This window comes from Haemaphysalis longicornis, unplaced genomic scaffold, assembly GCF_048455015.1.
Source record: "Haemaphysalis longicornis isolate Haplotype H1 unplaced genomic scaffold, Haemaphysalis longicornis Haplotype H1 scaffold_10, whole genome shotgun sequence".
In the NCBI taxonomy this organism is placed as follows: domain Eukaryota; kingdom Metazoa; phylum Arthropoda; class Arachnida; order Ixodida; family Ixodidae; genus Haemaphysalis; species Haemaphysalis longicornis.
The window spans coordinates 92,859,052-92,883,588 of record NW_027526204.1 but is presented as its reverse complement, the minus strand read 5'-3'; the positions used below and the strand labels follow the sequence as shown (position 1 = coordinate 92,883,588).

At 47.3% G+C, this 24,537-nt stretch overlaps 1 protein-coding gene across 1 annotated transcript; it reads left to right on the top strand.

Moving 5' to 3' along the window:
* Positions 1 to 23,320: 23,320 nt before the first annotated feature.
* Positions 23,321 to 24,064, top strand: LOC144159940 (uncharacterized). Its single transcript, XM_077691587.1, has one exon. The coding sequence runs from the start codon at positions 23,321 to 23,323 to the stop codon at positions 24,062 to 24,064; it is 744 nt and encodes a 247-aa protein (XP_077547713.1).
* The last annotated feature ends 473 nt before the right edge of the window (positions 24,065 to 24,537 follow it).

Here is a 24,537-nt window from a genome sequence, read left to right as displayed (position 1 = left end):
TTTAAAAATGCATGGGCAGAATTGTAGTAGAAAGCTTACATAGAAGTCATTAGATTGGCGTAAGCACTCAACAATGCCTTCAAAGGAACGGCAAAGTAAGTTTATTTCGAAAAAGAAAGAAAACTTTCAAGCCGTCCTTAAAATTACAAGCTCTGATATGGTAGGCACCTAACCAAAGCGATTAAAACAAGCAAAGCAAGAAAAAGTGTATTTTTGCCTACACACATATGTGATTTTCTTGCTCTCCGTCTCACATAACCGGTAATTTTATAGGGAGCGACGCGGAAAATAATTGTAAATTCTCGCGTCGTTTACATACAAAAAACAAATAAACACCTGTTAGCGTCAGGGACTATCAAGTAAAAAGTAGTGGCTTCATAAATACTCGAGACACCTAAAAGGAACTCGTTTAAGTACATCCTTTAGACGCAAATAAGCAATTGCAGCTGCTAAACACACACAACTGCCAAGCAGCCCACGCGCATCCGCTCTAGACTTGCTGTTTTGCGGTGCCTTTGGCACATTTTTGAAATTCTCACTCGACCACGAGCGGCCTAAGGGCTCCTCGAAACGCACACACGTGTTCGTGAATGCGCGACAAAATGAATACAACAAGGAGGGGAAAAGTTGCTACGAAACACAAAAGAGGAAGGGTGGAACGCCCTGAAGTTTCACGAAGTTTTGGGGGAGCGATCGAAGGAACAAAAAGAGACGAACCCGGCCGGGGGACCCGTTCTGCGAACCGAGGGGTCTCGTGCGGGGAACTGGTTGCCCCCCTCTCATCCCCCCTTCCTTCTCCGTCCTTCCTTGGCTGGTTCTTGGTTCCGGGAACGTAAACTGATTGTAGCTTAGCGGCGACTCTCATACAGTTTGTCTTAGATGGAGAAATCATTTTAAATCCCTGGGCATGAAGCAGTTAGTGTCGCTACAGCCACTTGCACCGAAGATTACGTGTGTGGCTTTTAACACTTTTGGTCACTTCCAAACAGACGGCACAAACTCTTTCATGGCTTTAGTTGACAGAATGGCGACATGCGACGGACAAAAATCGCGAAGGCTACCCGGCTTCTCGCCGTATGGCCCGGGCATGCGCATTAATCGAATGCATGTGTGCCACAAACCGGGTTCCTTCCCCGTACGGCGGCTGCTGTCAACATGCGCAGCTGTGAGCGGCTGCTGCGAACAGGAAAATAAAAGCTGCGTCCCTGAATATCTGATTTGATTGTTTGTACGGTGCGATACTTGATTGATTGATTGTGGGGGTTTAACGCGCCGACGCAACGCAGGCGATGAGGCGCGCCGTAGTGGAGGGCTCCGGATTAATTTTGACCACCTGGGGATCTTTAACGTGCGCCGAAATTTCGTACACACGGGCGTTTTTGCTTTTCGCCTCCATCAGAAAAGCGGCCGCCGCGGCCGGGAATCGAACACGTGACCTCGTACTCAGCATGAATACACTTCGCAAATTTCTCAAACGCGTAAACATGGACGGCGGACTTTCTGTGAACCGGCTGTGTTTAAAACGTTCCTGGCTGTTATGTGTTTACTGCAAGTGTTATTCCTAAATAAGCTCACAAAGGAATAACTCTATCTACAGAAAAACTCGTAGCAACAGTCCCCCGGCCACTCAGCAAGACCCGAGCTAAAAATTAGGCGCAAAAAGGGTAGCATTAAAATCCTTTTTTTACGTCTTCTTGCTGTCGTCGATTTGTGAGTACATTCCCTTGCACGGAGTAGTTACGGTAGGAAATCTTGCTCGCAGGTAAAGGTAAGCTTAACAACCACGTGCGGATTTCAAAAAAGGCGTTAACACACTTTGATTGCAAGGCAAACATACATCGATTAATTGTTGTGCGACACCGTACGCGCAAATAGCTGGTAAATCGTGCTTACCCTGGCTACACGGCAATCCTGATAACAACGCCGCTGGAACGCGCCGTCCAAGCAGAGGCTTCGTCCGCACGACGACCGCGCGTTGAGGAATCCGAAAACTTGTAACACTACAAGACAGGCAATAGAAACGCAGCGAGGGCAGACAAAACGTGAAACAGGGGTGCGCCGCTCCCCGCAGGTACCGGGCACAAAGGAGGAGGTAGTGAGCGGCAGTGAGAGGCGCCGAGCTGCTCGCCCTCGCAAGCATAGCCAGCGTTGTCCATCTAAGGCCGATATTTTTCAGAAAAAGAAAATTTTCAAATCCACCACAGAGATACCGTCGTAACAACGCTGGCAAAGTGCAAGTGTTTTCATACATATATATACTCGTTAAATTAGATGTTTTTGCTTTGCCGATTACGTTGGAACTCGGCCGCTTACATATTTGTACGCCGAGTTTCTCTCTAATACAGAGAGCTGATATGTATGCCTGCCTTAGACAGCGCAGTAAGTGAAATTATCTCCCTCAGTTTCTTTTATTATAAGTAAACATCGAGGAGAAATTCTCAGTACGTTTATTCATTTGAGATGTATTTTATCCGGCACTTATTAAGATATGCTTTACGTGAATCTTACGCTTCAGCAACTGAAGCAGCGCCTCTAGTGTACTCGAAATGTATTTCGGCAAAGCTTTTATAATACATTTAAAATGTACTTTCAATGGATATTTTTCCTGCATTGAGAGTGTGTCTCTACCATGTTCGTTCCACAAACGTACAATGCATTTGAAATATATTTCGATTATATTCGGAGTATATTTCTATGCTTCAGCACACTTTTAAAGCATACTCAGAGTGCTGCTCTAAATGTAGTTAGGAAAGGGTATTTTTTAAATATTTACAGTGCATTTGGACCTAGGTCGTTCGGCGGGAAGAAATACATTTTCAATATATTCTGAATGCCTTAAGCGCGCAGTCATGAGGTTCAGTACATACCTAATCTATTTGTAGGGTACTTAAAGCACTGAATTTTTTCCGCTTTTTAATAATGTATTTTCAATATTTACTAAAAATTAAGAAAATGCAATTTTTAATGCACGTGAAATACATGTACAAATACAAGGCATATTTGAAGTGCACTTCAAGCATACTCGTAGGTATTTCAAACGTATTACTTTTCGCTAAGAGCCCTTATCCTCCCTCTCCTATCCCTCCTCTTTCCTGAGTTACACTCAGCCTGACGTTTGAGCCGACAGTAGACTTTCGATTGATTGATTGTAGGGTTTAACGCGCCGACGCAACGCAGGCGGTGAGTCGCGCCGTAGTGGAGGGCTCAGGATTACATTTGACCACCTGGGGATCTTTAACGTGCGCCGAAATCTCGTACACACGGGCATTTTTGCTTTTCGCCCCATCAGAAAAGCGGCCGCCGTGGCCAGAAATCGAACCCATGACCTCGTGCTCAGCAGCTCGTCGCCTTAGCCACTGAGCCATCGCGGCGGGTGACAGTAGACTTTCACTTCCTGCCTAAGTTTTTAAACAAGCATATAGTCCCGCACAGAACCTGCGCTTCTTTTTTCTATCTTTCGAGTAAGGAAAAATCCATAGAAGTAGCTTAAAAGCGTTTAAGTAACCACGAAGGTCCGCTAGGCCGGAAATGTTCGTGAAAAAATAGCAAGCGACCGGTGCAAGAGTAGAGCGCATCTGGGAGAAACCTGATGGGGGTGACGGAGGCGTAGGGGCAAACATTTTTGTGTTTAGTCAAGACGCGACCTCATGCCGGATCTTCCTTCAGCAGTGTCACCAGTAACCTCCACTGGTGTGTTGTTGAGTTTATAGATGACTTGTCGCTGACGATATTGAATATACTATTGAAGTACGTGGCCAACTGTTCGCCTCACAAGGAAATTGTACGGAAGTAATTCTTCGTAATGCTCTCGTAATAATTCATTTTGGAGACAGACTGATCACCTGGGCTGCGTAAAAGTGGCGGCACTCAAAATCCTGAAGAAAGCTTTCAAATGCGCTAGATTCGCTACTTTGAAAAAAAAAAAGCTGTGATACATACGTTGCCTGTTTGAGAATATGTTCGTGGTAACGACATGGACAGGATTATTAAAGCGATAATTGAAAGCATGCTATGACGTTGTAGGAAAACAGCGGGTAACGTTCCTTTAAACCTCCATGTTATAACACGCATACGCGTTTCATCACACCCACGGAATACATTATTTCCAAATTCAGGACGCGCCCAGCACGTTATTTCGTACTATTAAGGTATTCACAATCGTCGTATGCATAGCTTGGATTTAACAACCTGCATGCAAACTCGTAACGCTTGTATTATTCTCTGTGCATGTCAGGAGAGTTCTTATGCCCTGGGTGCCAGAAATATAGGGCTTCGCAACTTCCGTGGTTCCCACAACTTTTGATGAATACCTCACGTCGTTTCAGAGCATGCGCGTTTCATATAAATATACATTAGAGCGTAAAACCTCAGCATAGCCTGTAGCTATCGTAAAATACATATTTCGAATCCTCGAAGGGTTCTTTTTTTGTCCAGGTACTGAACTCTATAGGAAATATAACCGAAATGAAGAGTCAAGGATGTTCCACTCACCAATGACGAAACATCGTGTTTTCGGCGAAGTAGCTGGGTCACAAGACATTGTGGCACAGGGAAGTATGTAGTCATGCATAGCAGAGCTAAGGGGTATGTTGTTATTACGACGCAAATTTAATAATATTTATTAACACAGTACATGTCTTAAATGAAAGGCTCATGTGAATCAGTAGCGCCACGTGTATCACGGGCACTTAGCTGTATGCTAGGAGCATATGCATGTGCTTGGTAGGCTGGGAAAAAGAAAATTAATGACTTGTCTACATGCTCATTGCCTGTTTTTGGTTTTATTCACGGGTAACACCCCTAATGTAACCAGAGTGGCACGGTGCTTCCAAACACCCCACGAATGCTAGTTAGATCAATTGCAACAGCTGCCATTTTTTTTTTCGTTTAGTTTAAAAGAATGCCCTGACGTCGCCTTTGCGGCGCTAACTTAATACCCTCGTGTGTTGTAAATGTAGCATTTAGGTATACCCTTTTGTTTAGGCCAGCTTCGGCGCGAAAAAAATGTTTGAAGTTGAATTTAGCATCCCACACACTAACATTTCATTAAAGCAAGTCTCATGTCAGCAGCCCTACCCAGGCGGCACAGAAAGTGTGCCCGAAGACCGGCCCGTCTATGGCCGCTTTCTGGCATGTCCGGCCAGCATCCAGGTTCTGGCAGCCACTGATCATGCGTTGAACGGCCAACATTCGGCAACCAGCGCTTCGGCATTTTTCCGTCCGCCCGTGTCCGGACGCACAACGGCAGTTAACCGGCTGCCAGATATTCAGTTCTTTTACGGCTGCCGATGTTGAGAAAGAGAACGGCCGAAGTACGGCCTTAGGGCATCCGTTTTTTCTTCGGGAAGCGGTAATCGGCCGAAGCACGGCAAGCGACCGGCCACAGAATATGCGTATTCTTGCGGCAGTTGGTGTTCGAAAGGAGACCGGCCGGAGCGCGGCTGCCGTGCATTCGTTGTTTCAACGGTGAACCGCGCGTCCGGCGGACGTACGGCCCCAGAATATACGTTTTTCATTGGGTTAGCTGTCCTCGGCCGAATTACGGCAAGCGAATGGCCACAGAATATTTGGCAACCGGTGTTCAAGAGGAGACCGGCCTACGTAAGGTATCTGGTTATACGTTATTTTTTCGGCAAACGGCATACAGCCGAACAACGGCTCGCGCCTGGGCGCCGAGAATTCATGCACAGACGTGTTTTGAAGGAGACCGACCGGTTTTTTTCTGGGGGGAGAAAAAGCCGTTAGGGAGCCGAACGACGGGGACGCGTTTTTCATCCGCTCCGTGTTTCTACGTTTTAAATGAACGAACATCGTTTGTCAAACAGTAATGAGTGTTCTCGGTGAACGGGCAAGGTGCAAGGACTCACTGGGCATTAGCAGGGAACCTTTTAGGCCATCGAAATGTCATTTATTGCCACAAGAGGACTGTGCCACACCGACGGGTGAGCTAAGCCTCGCCAGTCATCGCCGCTACCACGCCTCTGCCGCCGTCTTCGTCGACGCATCAGCTCGAGGCTATTCGACCGCTCAAGAAATGGAGAGCATTGGAGACAACGACCCGCCAGAGATGTCCGATCCGAGATGGAGATGGTTCACCAAAATAACTGGCCTTCAAGGGCGTCGAACAAGCGGCCACCACGCAGGAGCTAAACCGCCACGATGTCAAGGACTCCCCACCAAAGAAAGGCAGGTGCGAGCAAAAGCGCAAGTTATTCTACTTACAATTAAACTGCGACAAGCAATGTTGCACTATGTTGTTGGTGATAAACGTAAAAGAGACTCGCTCGTGCATTGGTAGGATCAACTTCATGCCCTGCACTATGTTACTTCAGGGGATTTTACGACTGCCTATTTAGAAAAAAAATTATTTTAAATTTGCGATAACGACAGAGCCTTGTCACTGACGAAGCCTAGCTGTTAATATAGTTCCGATGTTTGAAGGTGAGCTTAGCTACTCTTGGGATATGACTCATTTGGGTAAACATAATCGCCAGCATCCTAGCAAACACGGATTTTGTCAGGATTTTCTTGCTCAACGCAGATTGTTGAGTTCACGCACGATTTGGCTCTTGCAATAGATAAGCTTAAAGTGGTTGACTGTATATTCTTGGACTGCAAAAAAGCAAATGATGGTGTTGCATATCACCTTCTGCGTAGTACATTTCATCCTATGAACTGAATGAATCGGTTTTTGCACTGTTATTACTATTGGCACTACAGCTTTGTTCAAAAGTACTCTGTACTTAACCGCACTATAGCGAATGAACGTGATTCCGTATACCTGCAGCTTTATTCGAATTTAATAACATCCTGGTGTGCTGATTCAGAAAAGTTTTTGGATGTTAAACAGTGTGTTAACGGCACCTTTACAAGAAAACCTTCATTTCAATTCGATACGTACACCGTAAATTATGCTGCTGTGACAACGGCCGAGGAATATAAAATACCTAGGAGTTTATTTAGGGAGTGGTTAGAGGTTAAATAGGCAGGTTCACACCATAAAAGGTACGGCTGCATATGTTTTTGCCTTTCTGAGACGAAATTTCAGTGAACCTCCATCTAACTGAAAAGAACAACCGTATTTCACTCATGTGCGCTCAATCTTGGAGTACGCATGTGTTTTCGTGGATCCCTACACCAAAGAGCTCGTTGATACGCTCGAAAACATACAGAATATGTCAGTGCGATTCGTATTAGGTAATTGGCACGCTCAACTTAGCATGAGAGAAAGTAAAAGTAAACTGTAATGGCAGGACGTGAAAGATCACAGACGAAACCACAGGTTGAAGTTTTTTCGTAATATCTATCATTCCAAAACTGTTGTAGAAGGGGAGAAGTATGTCCAAGCGCCATTCTACATATCGCAAAGTGGGACCACTAGCTTAAAGCAAATTATTAACTTTCCTTTAAAGGTGACGCCTTGCGCGATTCATTTTATTTTACATCAATACTGCAGTGTAATTATCTTCCACGTATGATTGCATTAACCCAGGCAGCACAGGACTGTTCGGCCTAAAACAGGCCGGTGTACTTTGGCCGGTGATTTTCTGTCCGGCCATTTTCCGGCAGCCATGTTCGGCCCATGTCCAAATGTGGGCCTTTTGGCCGTATACGGCCGTACTCCCATGGCTGTCCAACGGCCAGTGTCCGTCGGCCAGTTGACCGGCTTACGGTCATACGGCCAGATTCCAGCCGTAGGGCTCCGGCCATTCCAAAGCCACCCGTGTACGGCCGAAGTAGGGCCGCCGGATTACAGCCGAGATGCGGTCGTCGGACTCCAGCCGGATTAAAGCTACCGGAAAGACGGCCGTGCTACGGGCATTGGAGTTCAGCCACAGTACGTTAACTGTACTGAGGCCGGTCACTGCATGTCGCGCAAGCAGATGACTCATTCGCGCAGTGCAGAAGCAGCACAAACCCAGCATTTTGGGTCCAATGCAGCCACATCAAAGTGAGCTCGCCCGCAACCACCAGCCGTCAAGCTTTCAGCGCAGCCTTGCTTAATTACCAGCCTCAGTTGACAGCAAAATTCATTTATTAAACAGTGTTCACAAATTGTCGTTCCTTTAACTGCAGTGCCTCCTTTACTGCCGAACACAGAAAATATTCAGTTCTTTGTAGAGCTTGAATAGATGTATTGTCCAGGTCCTGATATCCTCTGTGGGGCGGCTTACCTGTAATAAACGGGGAAAGAGGAGGGGGGGGGGGGGCGGCGGAGGGCGCATACTTTAGTGGGTTGAATTTCAGAGAGATAAATTGCGCCGCTTTTAGCCAATTTCTTTTAGGGCAATATTACGGGACACTTTCATGCTATGACTACATAAACTATTTTTATATATGTTGCTTGACCAATTTTGCTGTATATAAAACTGGCGTGAATGCCTTCACGAAGCGTTTTGGTTCTCAGCAAAACACTCAGGAGATTTAATATGACTCCTTCACAAAAAAGTATGCCCAGTTTTTGGCCATTTTTCTTGCAAAGACATTTTCTACTCGATCAACTTTTCTGATGATCTTGCGCAGGGCTGATCCTAAGAAGGGGCGAACAGGTACTTTCATTTTCAATCTATTTTAATGTTGTATTCATGAGTATAGGTCCACACCACTTAATAGTCCAAAAGAACTTAATTTACTTCTAATGTCATACTACGTTCAAAAAAGTCTAGACGCGTTGCGAATGACGCCCTGTTTAAGGTGGCTGGAGTTGTATCCCTCTGTGTTCACGCAAGGAAAGGGGTAAAATTAGAGTTACATAATTTGTTTCAAACCAGTAACATAGCAATGGTAGCATGCATACAGGAAACCTTGCATACTGCAACGAATAGGGCAATAAATATTTTATTGGTAAAGGTTGAATCCGTAGGGTTCTCAACCCGTCGGAGGCAAACTTGCGCCTCTGGAAGTCTATTTATTATTTAGTTTTTATTATTTATTTATTTATTTATTTATTTTTATCAATTTATTTATTCATTGCTTTATTTATTTATTTATTTATTTATTTGATGCCTGCTTGCCTTTGCATGCATTACACAAGGGAGATACATAACACTAAGCATTAAATATGAGACAAAATAACAAAATGATTCTACAAAGCGCGCTGAAAATCGTCAATATAAACAGTTAATGCAATCATACGTGGAAGATAATTACACTGCAGTATTGATGAAAAATAAAATGAATCGCGCAAGGCATCACCTTTAAAGGAAAGTTAATAATTTGCTTTAAGCTAGCGGTCCCACTTTGCGATATGTAGAATGGCGCTTGGACATACTTCTCCCCTTCTACTCGAGTTTTCGAATGATAGATATTACGAAAAAAGTTCAACCTGTGGTTTCGTCTGTGATCTTTCACGTCCGGCCATTTCAGTTTACTTTTACTTTCTCTCATGCTAAATTGAGCTGACAATTACCTAATACGAATCGCACTGACATATTCTGTATGTTTTCGAACGTATCAACCAGCTCTTTGGTGTAGGGATCCACGAAAACACACGCGTACTCCAAGATTGAGCGCACATGAGTGAAATACGGTTGTTCTTTTCAGTTAGATGGAGGTTCACTGAAATTGTGTCTCAGAAAGCCAAAAACATGTACAGCCGTAACTTTTATGGTGTGAACCGGCCTATTTAACCTCTAACCACTCCCTAAATAAACTCCTAGGTATTTATATTCCTCGGCCGTTGTCACAGCAGCATAATTTACGGTATACGTATTCAATTGGAATGAAGGTTTTCTTTTAAAGGTGCCACATTAACACACTGTTTAACATCCAAAAACTTTTCTGAATCAGCACACCAGGATGTTATTAAATTCGAATAAAGCTGCAGGTATACGGAATCACGTTCATTCGCTATAGTGCGGTTAAGTACAGAGTACTTTTGAACAAAGCTGTAGTGCCAATAGTAATAAAAATGCAAAAACCGATTCATTTAGTTCATAAGATGAAATGTACTACGCAGAAGGAGATATGGAACACCATCATTTGCTTTTTTGCAGTCCAAGAATATACATTCAACCACTTTAAGCTTATCTGTTGCAAGAGCCAAATCGTGCGTGAACTCAACAATCTGCGTTGAGCAAGAAAATCCTGACAAAATCCGTGTTTGCTAGGATGCTGGCGATTATGTTTAACCAAATGAGTCATGTCCCAAAAGTAGCTAAGCTCACCTTCAAACATCGGGACTAAATTAACAGGTAGGCTTCGTCAGTGACAAGGCTCTGTTGTTATCGCAATTTTAAAATAGTTTTTTTTTCTAAATAGGCAGTCGTAAAATCCCATGAAGTAACATAGTGCAGGGCCTGAAGTTGATCCTACCAATGCGCGAACGAGTCTCTTCTACGTTTATCACCAACAACATAGTGCAACATTGCTTGTCGCAGTTTAATTGTAAGCAGAATAACTTGCGCTTTTGCTCGCACTTGCCTTTCTTTGGTGGGGAGTCCTTAACATGGTGGCGTTTTAGCTCCTGCGTGGTGGCCGCTTGCTCGACGCCCTTGAAGGCCAGTTATTCTGGTGAACTATCTCCATCTGGGATCGGACATCTCTGCCGGGTCGATGTCTCCAATGCTCTCCATTTCTTGAGGGGGCGAATAGCCTCGAGCTGATGCGTCGACGAAGCCGGCGGCAGAGGCGTCGTAGCGGCGATGACTGGCGAGGCTTAGCTCAGCCGTCGGTGTGGCACAGTCTTCTTGTGGCAATAAATGACATTTCGATGGTCTAAAAGGTTCCCTGCTAATGTCCAGTGAGTCCTTGCAGCTTGCCCGTTCACCGAGAACACTCATTACTGTTTGAAAAACGATGTTCGTTCATTTAAAACGTAGAAACACGGAGCGGATTAAAAACGCGTCCCCGTCGTTCGGCTCCCTAACGGCTTTTTCTGCCCCCAGGAAAAAACCGGTCGGTCTCCTTCCAAACACGTCTGTGCATGAATTCTCGGCGCCCAGGCGCTAGCCGTTGTTCGGCTGTATGCCGTTTGCCGAAAAAATGACGTATAACCAGATGCCTTACGTAGGCCGGTCTCCTCTTGAACACCGGTTGCCAAATATCCGGTGGCCATTCGCTTGCCGTAATTCGGCCGAGGACAGCTAACCGAATGAAAAACGTATATTCTGGGGCCGTACGTCGGCCGGTATCCTTCATAACACTGGTTGCCCTAAGAAAACGAATATTCTACCGCCGGACGCGCGGTTCACCGTTGAAACAACGAATGCACGGCAGCCGCACTCCGGCCGGTCTCCTTTCGAACACCAACTGCCGCAAGAATACGCATATTCTGTGGCCGGTCGCTAGCCGTGCTTCGGCCTGTTACCAGTTCCCGAAGAAAAAACGGATGCCCTAAGGCCGTACTTCGGCCGTTCTCTTTCTCAACATCGGCAGCCGTAAGAGAACTGAATATCTGGCAGACGGTTAGCTGCCGTTGTGCGTCCGTACACGGGCGGACGAAAAAATACCGAAGCGCTGGTTGCCGAATGTTGGCCGTTCAACGCATGATCAGTGGCTGCCAGAACCTGGATGCTGGCCGGACATGCTAGAAAACGGCCATAGACGGGCCGGTCTTGGGGCACACTTTCTGTGCCGCCTGGGAACTGGTTATATTGACGATTTTCAGCGCGCTTTGTTGAATTATTTTGTTATTTTGTCTCATATTTAATGCTTAGTGTTATGTATCTCCCTTCTGTAATGGATGCAAAGGCAAGCAGGCATCAAAATAAATAAATAAATAAATAAAACAATGAATAAATAAACGAATAAAAATAAATGAATAAACAAATAAATAATAAAATAAATAAACAAATAAATAAATAAACTTCCACAGGCGCAAGTTTGCCTCCGACGGGTTGAGAACCCTACGCATTCAACCTTGACCAATAAAATATTTATTGCCCTATTCGTTGCAGTATGCAAGCTTTCCTGTATGCATGCTACCATTGCTATGTTATTGGTTTGAAAAAAATTATGTAACTCTAATTTTACGCCCTTCCTTGCGTGAACACAGAGGGATACAACTGCAGCCACCTGAAGCAGGGCGTCATTCGCGACGCGTCTAGAATTTTTTGAACGTAGTATGACATTAAAAGAAAATTAAGCTCTTTTAGACTATTACGTGGTGTGGACGTATACTCATAACAACAACATTAAAATAGATTGAAAATGAAAGTACCTGTTCGCTCCTTCTTAGGATCAGCCCTGCGCAAGATCACCAGAAAAGTTGATAGAGTAGAAAATGTCTTTGCAAGAAAAATGGGCAAAAACTGGACATACTTTTTTGTGAAGGAGTTATATTAAATGTTCCTGAGTGTTTTGTTGAGAACCAAAACGCTTCGTAAAGGCATTCACGCCGGTTTTATATACATCAAAATTGGTCAAGCAACTGTTATAACAATAGTTTATGTAGTCATAGCATGAAAGTGTTCCGGGATATTGCCCTAAAAAATTGGCTAAAAGCGGCGCAATATATCTCTCTGAAATTCAACCCACTAAAGTATGCGCCCTCCGCCGTCCCCCCCCCCCTCCTCTTTCCCCGTTTATTACAGGTAAGCCGCCCCACAGAGGATATCAGGACCTGGACAATACATCTATTGAAGCTCTACAAAGAACTGAATATTTTCTGTGTTCGGCAGTAAATGAGGCACAGCAATTAAAGGAACGACAATTTGTGAGCACTGTTTAATAAATGAATTTTGCTGTCAACTGAGGCTGGTAATTAAGCAAGGCTGCGCTGAAAGCTTGACGGCTGGTGGTTGCGCGCGAGCTCACTTTGATGTGGCTGCATTGGACCCAAAATTCTGGGTTTGTGCTTCTTCTGCACTGCGCGAATGAGTCATCTGCTTGCGTGACATGCAGTGACCGGCCTCAGTACAGCTATGGTACTGTGGCTGAACTCCAATGCCCGTAGCACGGCCGTATTTCCGGTAGCTGTAGTCCGGCTGGAGTCCGACGACCGCATCTCGGCTGTCCTCCGGCGGACGTACTTCGGCCGTACACAGGTGGCTTTGGAATGGCCGGAGCCCTACGGCTGGAATCTGGCCGTATGACCGTAAGCCGGTCGACTGGCCGACGGACACTGGCCGTTGGACAGCCATGGGAGTACGGCCGTATACGGCCAAAAGGCCCACATTTGGACATGGGCCGAACATGGCTGCCGGAAAACGGCCGGACAGAAAATCACCGGCCAAAGTACACCGGCCTGTTTTAGGCCGAACAGTCCTGTGCTGCCTGGGTACCTGCTTTATCAGAGCTTATAAACTAAAGGAGAGATTTTTCTGCCTATAACGGCCTTCGTTAGCTGACTCACAGAAAGGGAGATTCGCTGTAGAGATTACTGCCACCGCCAGGCCCTCGCGAAGCTACATACCATGCTACTGCATGCCATTGAGTCTCCGCGGACAAGCGGCTCGTTCTCCCGCACCATTGTATTTCCCGTCCACCGCGACCCCTCCTTCCAGAGGTCGTCACGTACATACACGCAATTCTCTGTCCGAAGATCTTTTCTACATGAGTGGCCGCAGGGAAAACGAGTATTATGCGTGCAGATGCTTGTCGTTCGTCTTCGGACCTTCGTTGGCCAAACAGGAAATAAGTAATTCGTGGCCAGACTGTTGCCGTTCGTGTTCCGCCTTCCGCTGGCCAAATGGGAAACGATTAATGCGTGGCCAGACGCTCTTTGTTCGTCATCAGACGTATGGTGGCCATGGAGAAAGCGTGTACTCCGTGGGCAGATGCTTGCCGTTCATCTGGGGACCTAAACTGGCCAAACACACAACGCGGCCGCCGTGGCCAGTCGCTTGCAGTTCGTCTTCCGACCTCAGCTGGCCAAAAAGGAAACAAGTAATCTGTGGCCGGACGCGTGCTGTTCGTCTTCGGACGTGTGGTGGCCAATGAAAAAACATGTTCTCTGTGGCCAGATGTTTGCCTTTGGTATAAAGACCTCGGCTGGCCGAACAGACAACAAGTATTCCGTGACCAAATGCATGCCAAAGAACATAAGTTCTCTGGCAGTCCAAACTTTGCCAATGGCCAAACAGGCCAAGCATCGGCCTAAAACAAGCCAAAGGCTGGCCACGTTTTCTGTGCTGCCTGGGTAAAAGCAGGTTTTATCCGTTGCTCCATCCGTCCGTACATCTTGAACCCGCGGGGCTGTTTTAAGTGCCAGCGGTTCGGGCATCGTACAAACTCTTGCCGTGGCCGAACGACGTGTGCGAAATGCCCGGCGCATGATCATCCGAGCGACAATTGTCCATCCCATAGCCTGTCTTGTGTGAACTGCGGCAGGCCGCATGCAGCGTACTCCCGCAAGTGTGAAATATTCCAACTGGAAAAAAAGATAATCACAATCAAGGCAACTGAGAACATCACCTTTCGGGAGGCGCGAAATAAGTTTGCCTCTTTCCCACTGGGGAGGTACGCTGACGCAGCTCGCCGGGGGGCGGAGCGGCGTCTAGTGTCCACAGGGACGGAGTTCAGCGAGTCTGACCTGGTACCGCCTCCACCCCCCGCTGGGTTGCCTCACGCAGCCCAACCCGGCACCACGCAGCTTGCTGAGGCAGCAGCGGTTGTGGTGCAAACCACTTCTGTTGGGACCGGTGCCGCTCCCGCCTCTAACTCCCCGTCCTCCAGTGCGTTGGAGGGTGCCGAGGGGATGGACACCACGAGCCCCGCGTCGGCTCCCACCGCCACCGCACCGCCCGTGCCGCCTCTGGCGCCCCCGACGGTAGCGGCTCAAACGAAGGGCTCCCGAAAGGGGGCCAAGTCCGGGGGCCCCGTTCGACGGGCACCCCCCGGACATCTGAGGACGAGATGGACGTCACGCCGTTCTTGCCTGCAACGCACCGCAAGGACCGGCCTCCGACTGCCAAGCCAGCAGAAAGGCCTAAAAAGCCAAATCCAAGATTAACAGCCCCGAAAGACGACACACGAACACACACGAACACACACACTCCAGTAATTTTTAAAATTAAATAATGGGAACAGAAAACATCATGCAATGGAACTGCAGAGGCCGTCTAAAAATCTTGACGATGTGTATGAAATTCTGCATGCCAGTCAGCCAAGTATCATTTGTCTCCAGGAAACCCACCTCAATTCTAAAGAAACAAATTTCTTAAATAGGTTCATGGTATCCAGAAAGGAGAGGGGTAGCTGCACCCACTCTTCAGTAGGTGTGGCCATTATCGCCCGGAAATCATTAGCATGCCACACTCTCTCTTTAAACATTGTCCTCGAGGCTGTAGCGATCCGTACAATAATATTTATTAGGCTGATAACGGTATGCTACATTTACATCTCTCCTGATTTTGCACTTCTGAGCTCTGATTTCGAGGCAGTGGTAGACCAGCTGCCCGAACCATACATACTACAGGTGACCTTACTGCGCACAACTCACTTTCGCGCTCCTCCAGAACGGATGCCCGAGGTCGCCCGATAGAGAAGTTTCTTACATCCTCCGGAGCATGCCTTTTCAACAAAAAACAGCCTACATACCATAACTTAGGACACAATACATACTCGCATCTTGACTATGCTATTGGTTCCGCATTTCTCTTTCCATGTCTTGAGTGGGGTGTGGGCACGGATCCATACGGTAGTGACCATTTCCCCACTTCATTAACGTATATAGGTACAGGCCTGAGCAGTATATCTTCCTATAAAAGGGTAAATGAATCAAAAGCAAACTGGAGCACATTCAAACAAACATCTCAACTACACCACACATCCATAAAACACCTACACGTGGAGGAAGCCGCCCAACTCATCACGGCGCACATCCTCGACGCCGCCGAGAAGTCTATTCCCCAGGCCTCCAGTGCCTCCCGCACCCCAAGGAGGCCCTTGTTGAACGAGGACTGCAGGCGGGCGCGGGAGGCCCAGTACAAGGCGTGGGGTGTGCTTCGCCGGTACGCCACGTCAGGTAACCTCATTTTTTAAACGGGCAATGGCTTTTGGGAAGCGAGTGCGTCGTGAGGCGAAAAGGGAGAGTTGGTGCACCTTCCTCACTTCCATCAACTCATACACTGACACACACAAAGTCTGGACACGAATACGCAAACTAGAAGGACAACAGACACACAGCCTGCCCCTGGTTAGTACAACAGGGGTCACACTGGAAGACCAGACTAACACACTCGCACAACACTTCCAACACGTGTCCAGTTCAGCGCACTATACAAACATTTTCATGAAACACAAAACATCTGCAGAAAAGAAGTCCCTGCTTGATAACAACAAGTCGCACACTTCTTACAATTGTCCATTTTCAATTCATGAGCTAAAGGCTGCTCTGAGCATATGTAAGCCTTCAGCCCCTGGTGCAGACAAAATGACATACACCATGATGCACCTATCCCCATACACTTTTGAAACACTCCCACATCTATACAACAACATGTGGCTTTCGGGGCACATTCTTCGTTCTTGGAGGGAGGCCATAGTAGTGGCTGTCCTGAAGGAACGAAAGGACCCTTCCTCTCCCGCTAGCTATCGGCCCATCGCCCTTACAAGCTGCCTGTACAACGTCCTCTAAAAGATGATAAACAGGAGACTTGTGTACTTTGTTGAGTAGAACTGTCTTCTCGAGGGCTGCCAGGCAGGCTTCGGGGCGGGGCGATCTACAAATGACCAAGTTGTCGCCCTTGAATCATACATCAAGGACGCGTTCATTCACAAACAGTTTTGTGCAACGGTGTTTTTTGACCTTGAGAAGGCCTATGATACCGCTTGCCGTTACGGGGTCCTTAGTGACCTGAATTCTTTCGATGTTTCGGGCCATATGCTCAACACCCTTGCTAGTTATTTGTCCGAAGGAACATTTCGTGTGAGAGTAAGTAGTGCACTCTCAAGAGTTCATGTGCAAGAAAACGGCGTTCCGCACGGTGGAGTTCTAAGCTGTGCTCTGTTCACAGGTAAGATGAACTCCCACGGGAAGGCATTGTCACCTACAAGTTCTGATTCAATGTATGCAGACGACCTCCAGGTATCTTTTAAATCATACAACATCTCCATCTGTGAGCGTCAAGACCAGCTCGGTGTCAAAAAACGTGCCAGCTGGGCAGACAAGAACGGTTTTAAACTTAACCCAGAAAAAAGAACGTGTGTTCTCTTCTCCAGGAAGCGTGGGATCCATCCGGACCCAGACATTACCGTTAATGGCGTATCGATTCCTGTGAGGAAGGAACACAAGTTTCTAGGTGTGGTGTTGGATGAAAAGCTTACGTTCATCCCTCACATTAAACAATTGAAACATAAATGTCTAAAGGCTCTCAACATTCTTAAAGTCTTGTCCCACCAGTCCTGTGGAACGGACAAGCTACTTCTGTTACGTATTTTCACAAGCCTAGTGGGGTTTATATTGGACTATGGGACTGTTGTGTATGGGTCAGCCACGAAAACAGCACTTAAAATGCTCGACCTAATCTTCACTTGGGGCTTCGCCTCTCCTGTGGCGCCTTCCGTACGAGCCCTGTACAGAGTGTTTACGCAGAGTGTGACAAATGGTGCTTATCACACCAGCGAACCTATGTTGACTTGTTATATGCCTCTAAAATTTCATCAATCGACAACCATCCATTTAAACCAGTTTTTAATGGTACATCAACATCACAGCTGTTTTTAACTCGCCCATTCATTCCTGGTCACTTCTCGCAGAGAGTGAGGGACGAGGTCACTATTCATGAGGTCTCCTTTTTAGACACATTCAAGTCACCTCACACTGATCTTGTAGTACCATGGCATCTTCGTCCTGTTGCATGTGACTTGTCTTTCTTAAAATACAATAAGAACAGGACACAAAGAAGTGGGATTTTGCAGCATTTCATGTATGTGCAGGACAAATACAGGGCTGAAGAGTTTTTCAGCGATGCATCTAAAATGTTCACTGCAGTCTCTTGTGGTGCGCATGGACCCAATTTTGTAAAGACTGTAATGAATGTAAATGAATGTAAAGACAAGTATATTTACGGCAGAGGCATATGGCATTTTTATGGTTATAAGTCACACAGTTGAACATCATATTTCTAAAAACATTATCTATACAGATTCGCTGAGCGTCGTCCGTGCATTATCATGGGGAAAGTCATCGAAAAACCATGTCGTTATTCTTGTCCTCAAATCATTTATGCTAGCTTATTCGTCAAACCTTGGGGTGACTGTGTGTTGGGTGCCAGGCCACTGCGGCATTGACGGAAACGAACTGGCCAATGAAATGCCCGCCAGTGCTGCACTCCGAAACACAGTAGAGTTAGCAACAGTACCTTACACAGACCTCAAGCCACACATAAGAAAGCAACTCCGTAAAACATGGCAAGGAGACTGCAGCCAACAGTCAGACAACGAACTACACGTAATAAAACCACACTTGGGACAATACACTGCTGACTCACACAACAGGCACATTGAAGTTACCTTAGCTAGGTTACGAATAGGCCATACGCATGTAACACACTCGCACCTGCTCACGGGATCTCCAAGACTATTGTGCAGCAGGTGTGGGGAGGGCCTATCCGTGATACACATCCTCATTCAATGCAAGGCACTCGACATTACATGACGCAGACACTTCAGAGACCTTTACAGACAACATATTCCATTACATCCCTCATACGTTTTAGGAGACTATGCCATGTTTTCTGTCCAGCGCACCTTCAAGTTTCTTTAAGAAGTTGAATTCTTACAGCTCATCTCATACCACCCATAGTTTTACCCCTGGTCCAATACACCAGCCACCTCTTTTTTTCTTTCTTTTTTTTAACCACTCTTGGTGTTCATCCTGGCCCTTTACACCCCCCGTGCTCATAGTCTTTATTTGATTTTATTCTTGTTCCCAATAACCTTTTAGTTGTCACCAATTCACCAAACCACTTTCTTGGCGCTCTTTGCCCTAGCTGGCCTTGCGCCATTAACCTTCAACCATCATCATCATCAAATTCTGTATGGTTCCTTCATGCCGTGAATAACATAAAGAAAACAAACAGGTGCAAAGGAAGGCCATAAGATTCATACACAACAAATTTAAACTGGATGACTCATCCACTGCCCTTCTAGCTGTTTCTGGGCTTGCCACGCTTGAAACACGGCCGAAGCAGGCACGTTTAAAATTTCTTTATCAACTCTTACATAATTATTACAAAACAGACGTTTGAAAGTACGTTGAATATTCGCAAACACGAGCTAACCTGCAGAAACATACAAATACACTATTAGAATATAAACGTAACAATTATGCGTTTAAGTACTCCTTTTTTCCGGTTGCCATCCACGAATGCAATTTGTTAACCCCCTTCACCACTAATGCCCAGTCATTGTGCGATTTTTTATCAAGAATTGAAAATAATGTCCCTTAGCGTCCTTGATATGTCTGCTTTTCTGTGACATGCAAACCAGCATGCACTCGTACTTGGTGTGGACAGTTGTGCATATAGTGCATAATGTTAAACTACCGTTGTTATTTTTTTATAAAAATTAGTTTGTACTTGTAGCACTTTGTGTATGGTGTGCATAATTTCTGTTTGTAAACTTCAAAGTTGCTGATTTTCATTTTTTACGTATTAATTACCTATTTACCTATTTACGATCCTTAGAGTGTTAAGTGTTCTTTGTAACTGTATATTGTAGTGCCCACCTGCTATGGTCTCTTTGGAGACTGACAGTATTGCATATAAATAAATAACTGGTGAAGAGGGCCCAGTCATCAGTATGAGTGATAAGAGATAACGTGTAAAATTTAAATCTCTGCCAAAAATTTAACAGGCGTTAGAGAAAACTCAAAGTTTTCTGCTAAGAGTATGATACATGCAGTGAAATGTCGTATCAGTATAGTTGTGGAAATTGTTGAAATCCTGATGTGCGTGGGCTTTCATTTAAGAGAGAAAAAGAGGAAACTTTTATTTCAGGCCCGGTTACTGAGAGTTGGTGGCGGCTGGGCGGACCCTAGCCCCGACTTCGGTACATCTGCGTAACAGGGCCTCCTGAATCTCCAGGCTAGAGCTACCCGATGCCTCTTTCCATAGCTCGCTGCTGGAAATTTGAGGGAAGGGGTCGTATGGGCAAGCCCACATGGAATGTTCCAGAGTGGCACGTTGGCAGAATTGAGGGCAGTTGGGAGACGGGAATGATGAGAGGTGGATGTGTTTTGTATACTAGTTCTGCGTAGGAAGGAGTCGGTTTGCAAGAGTCGCCAATAGCGGTTTGGTGAGGCGGGAAGAAATGGGCGGGGGAGAAGGTAGGATGAGAGGGTCAGTAGTGCTTCATGATGTCGTTGAATGTGATGATACGTTCCTGGGAGGAGCGTGCGCCTTGTGGGAGGATGATGCTCACACCTGCCCGGAGTGTGAGATCACGGGCAATGGCATGGGCAAGTTCTTTCCTGGCAGGCCAGTGTGAGCCGAGGCCCACACCAACTCCACCATCTTTTGAGGCGGGCTACTCTGGATGCTGCAGAGGGCTTCAGAACAGATGGTACCCCGTACAAAATGCAGAAGAGCCACCTTGGAGTCCGTGACTATCTTGGACCGGGTTGGACGTTGTGTGAGGGCCAGCGCAGTGGTCGCTTCCTCTGCAGTCATGGGGGAGGTAGTTAAGACGGTAAGCGTGCTGAGGGGGGTGCAAGCGGAGTTGCGCGTGACCACCAGGCCTAGGCGTGGTGATGGCGGTATTCCGCCGCATCGCAGTACACCGCTTCGGCCCATTTTGCAAATTCCGGGCCCAAGGCGCGTGTACGGTCATGGCGGCGCGTTGAGTTGTAGACGGGGTGCATGTGTGGCGGAGGGGCCTTGTGAATATGTTTTCGCGAATTTCAAAGGGAATATGCACGGCACGTGTAGCTAGTTTGGACAACGGAACGCTCTGAGCAGCGAGAATAGACTTGCCCGTTTCCGTTAGTTCTAGGCGATTTCTCTGGAGTAATAAATGGTGTTCAACCAATTCGGTGGCGGTGTTAAAAAACTTGGAGCTGAAGCAGACGACCCGTGGATGCGTTAGGGGATATCTGCAGGGCGGCGCGGTATACCTTGCGGATGAGGCCATCAATCTTGTTCAGCTCGACCTTGGACGCTTGTATGTATGCCAGGGTATATAGGAGGCGGCTGATAAAAAATCGGCTGATTTGTAGCGGCATTGAGCCCTGGTGTGCATGCATGCTCCTTCCCTCCACACCCAACTCATGCAAGCCTAAACCGGCAATCTGGTATTGGGTGCATAATTAGGCATGAAATCCACCGGCGAAGGGACAGAGAAACACTTTTTAGGAGGCCAGAATAAGCTTTATTATTATTCTTCAGCCAGAAGAACTATGACCAGCTGGTCGACGAGGGCCGCCGACTCGACACTGTCCTTTGGAATGGCTTCAAATGTAAAGATAAGTGTGTACTCACGCCGGTGTTCCAACGAAGCAACTTGGTTTCAACCATGGGCGTGGAGTGGGCGCGGTGGAAGTTGACGCCGCAAAGGCCGCAGCTACATGCTCGCTAATGGCGGTGCTGGCTGCTTTCGGGTGTTTCTGCACACATTCGCGCTGCTGCTGATTCTTTGCAACAATCTGATAACGGCGCTACAACCACTGCCAGCCGACTGCAGAACTTGTGAAAATGTCATCGGTGGTGGCGAGGGGAATAACCGTTGCGATAACCGTCGGCTGCAGTGAGGAGAAGCCCCGAAGCTGCGGAGGAAAAATCGGCTTGACCAGAAATAAAAGTGGCCCGGGCGGTAAGATATGCATATTGCCGTGAACCATGAATTGGGTCTGCTTGTTTACGATTTGCTTTGCCGCCCGGCTCCGCCGGTCTGTGTTATCTGTGTGCCAAGGGAAGCGCCTGTTCCATTCTTTCTTTCTGTGCCGCATGTGTTATCTCTTCTGATAGGAAGATCATTCCGATCTAACGTGTACAGCCTAGAATATTCTTCTTGGATCTAAATGTTCTAGATGTGAATCGACGGTTTGAGAACCACGCGCACCGAAAGATAAAAAGCCTGCCGAGCAGACGCCGGGGTATTCGATTCTGCGACGCTCGCCGAAGCACATCACTTTCTTGACTGCTGCTTCGCCGCCTATGCACTTTTGAATTGTTAGGGGAGCACCAGTTTGCTCCAATAAACCCGTTTTCTTTGAAGGCAACTGCGTCGTCATTGACTTCGTGACATCTGGTGGAGGTGCGGGGTACGCACCCTTTATGCTCCCTACAACCTCTGGAAGCCGCCAAGCCAGTCCAACAAGAGCCAGCCTCCGCCTGCAAGGTTTACCACCCGAGCTCGGTCTACTACCGGAGAAAGCGAAGAAGAAAGACGTCGCAACCACCACCTTGGTCAACCAAGCCAATCCTCCCGTCGTTCTGCAGCAACGTCGGGAGCCCCCATCATCCCGAGGATCCGCTGGTGAAGACCCAGAAGAGTGGCTGGAGAAGCTGGACCGCGTTCGAAGTTTCAACCGATGGGATGATGAAGAAACTCTGAGGCAAGTGTTTGAAAATCTGGTTGAAAGTGTTTGAAAGTCTGGTTTGAAAATCACGAGAGCTCGCTAACGTCATGGAGCATATTCAAAGCGGAATTTTTTAAAGCATTCACAACTGTCGTACGGAAAGAACGAGCTGAGGTGTTGTTTCAGACGCGAATCCAACACGCCAACGAAGGTGTTGTGGTGTTCATTGAGGAGGTGAAGATGCTGTTCCGACGAGCTGACCCCGAAATCGCAGAAGAGAAGAAGGTGCACTTTCTCATGCGGGGAGTAAACAAGAACTCTTCGTTGGACTCATTCGCAGCCCGCCCAAAACCATCGCTGAGTTCGTGACCGAGGCTTTGATGATCGAGAGGACCCTGGGCATGCGTTCGAGGCAATACGATCAACCACTGAACGCGTGTTTGGCTAACCCCGCAACGCCCCTGGATTCGCGACGGAAGACTTGCGGGAAACGATCCGTGCTGTCGTTCGCGAAGAACTAAAGAGGCTTTTCCCAACCACGCCACAACCGCAGATCGCCTCAATGACTGACGTGATCCGAAAAGAAGTCCAACTCGCTTTGGGGACTTCTACGCCGTCGGTAGCACCCCGCGAAGCACAAGCCAGGACCTACTCCGCGGCTGTTCGTCGACCCCGACCTGCTCCAACCCGTCGTCAAGAAGCCTGTATCGGGCATGCGCTGTGTGCCTAAACTTTATCACGACAGCGCGACAATCGCAGTGCTCTGGGTTGTTTTCACGCTCTTGCCTATATAATGACATGCCAATGAACCCTCCATTCATTCTTGTTCCTGCCATCATGGAGTTGCCTCGATCCTTTACGAGCCGCACGTCGCTAACAATACGTGGTGTCAGAAGTGGGATCGGTGCAACGGCAACGATGGGACTACTGAAGGCTCCGCCACCGTTGCAACTGACCGGCAACCTCTCCGAGCAATGGACACGCTTCAAACAGAAGTTTGACCTGTTTCTCGTGGCGACCACAACGAAAGAGGAACCTCGGAGTGAAGCGGCAAAAGCGGCGCTTCTCCTGAGCGTGGCGGCTGACGACGCCTTGGACGTGTTCAACACCTTCACGTTTGAAGCACAGGAATGCAAGGAAGACTACGCAAGCGTTGTTAGCAAGGTCCAGTCCTACTGTTCCGAGGTGAGCTACGAAGTGCATGAACGATATGTGTTCCGCTCGAGGAAGCAAGCAGACGGAGAACCGTTTGAAAAATTTGTTCGAGACTTGAAGAAGCAAGCTGGGCAGTGCAATTTTGGAGACCAGCGTGATTCTATGATCCGGGACCAAATAGTGTTCGGCACGAATAACCCGAAGTTGCGCGAAAAAATGCTTCGTGAACAGCAGTTAACGTTAGGGAAGGCAGAAGAATTTTGCAAGGTAGCCGAATCTGTGACGCAAAGAGACGAGGTCTGGGGCGCTACGCACAGCAATATTGATACCATTGCCGGGCCCGCATCTGTACCAAAAAGCAAAAATGCCCGGTACAGCAACACTCTGTACCGCTGCGAAAAGTGCTACCAGCGCCACAGACCGCGGCAGTGCCCGGCATACGGAAAGAAATGTAACGTGTGCCACTTGCTTCACCATTTTGCAATTGTGCTGTCCAGGAGCATCTAAAATCGCCGATGTCCGCAAAGACGACTTTGATGATAACTTCGTAATCCTTGAGGTCGGCGTTGGGAAGGGAGGAAGCAAAGACTGGATGGTTGAAGCTGAGGTTGCGGGCAAAAAGGTCTCTTTCAAAGTAGACACCAGGTCACAGGCCAGCCTTCTCCCATTTTCAGTGTACAGGAAACTGCGTGCTGCCGAGCAACTGACGGCTAACAGCTCGGTGCTACGGGCCTAGAACGGAGGCGTCATAGCGCACTTCAGAGCAACGTCGCAGAAAGTGACCATCGGCAATGCTTCCACCACAGTGCGGTTCTTTGTCGTGAAAAATGGTCGTCAAGCCATACTCAGAGTGGATGCGAGTGAAGCCCTGGACCTTTTTCAGCGCAAAGTGGCCAATAGGTGCTTCAGAGTATGGACAGGTTAAAAATTTCAAGCACCTTTTTCAGGGTTTAGGATGCCTGAAGCAACCGTACAGCATT

What these genes read in the sequence shown, in the direction of transcription:
- LOC144159940 (XM_077691587.1), top strand. Translation starts at nt 23,321, where the DNA reads ATGGGACTACTGAAGGCTCCGCCACCGTTGCAACTGACCGGCAACCTC.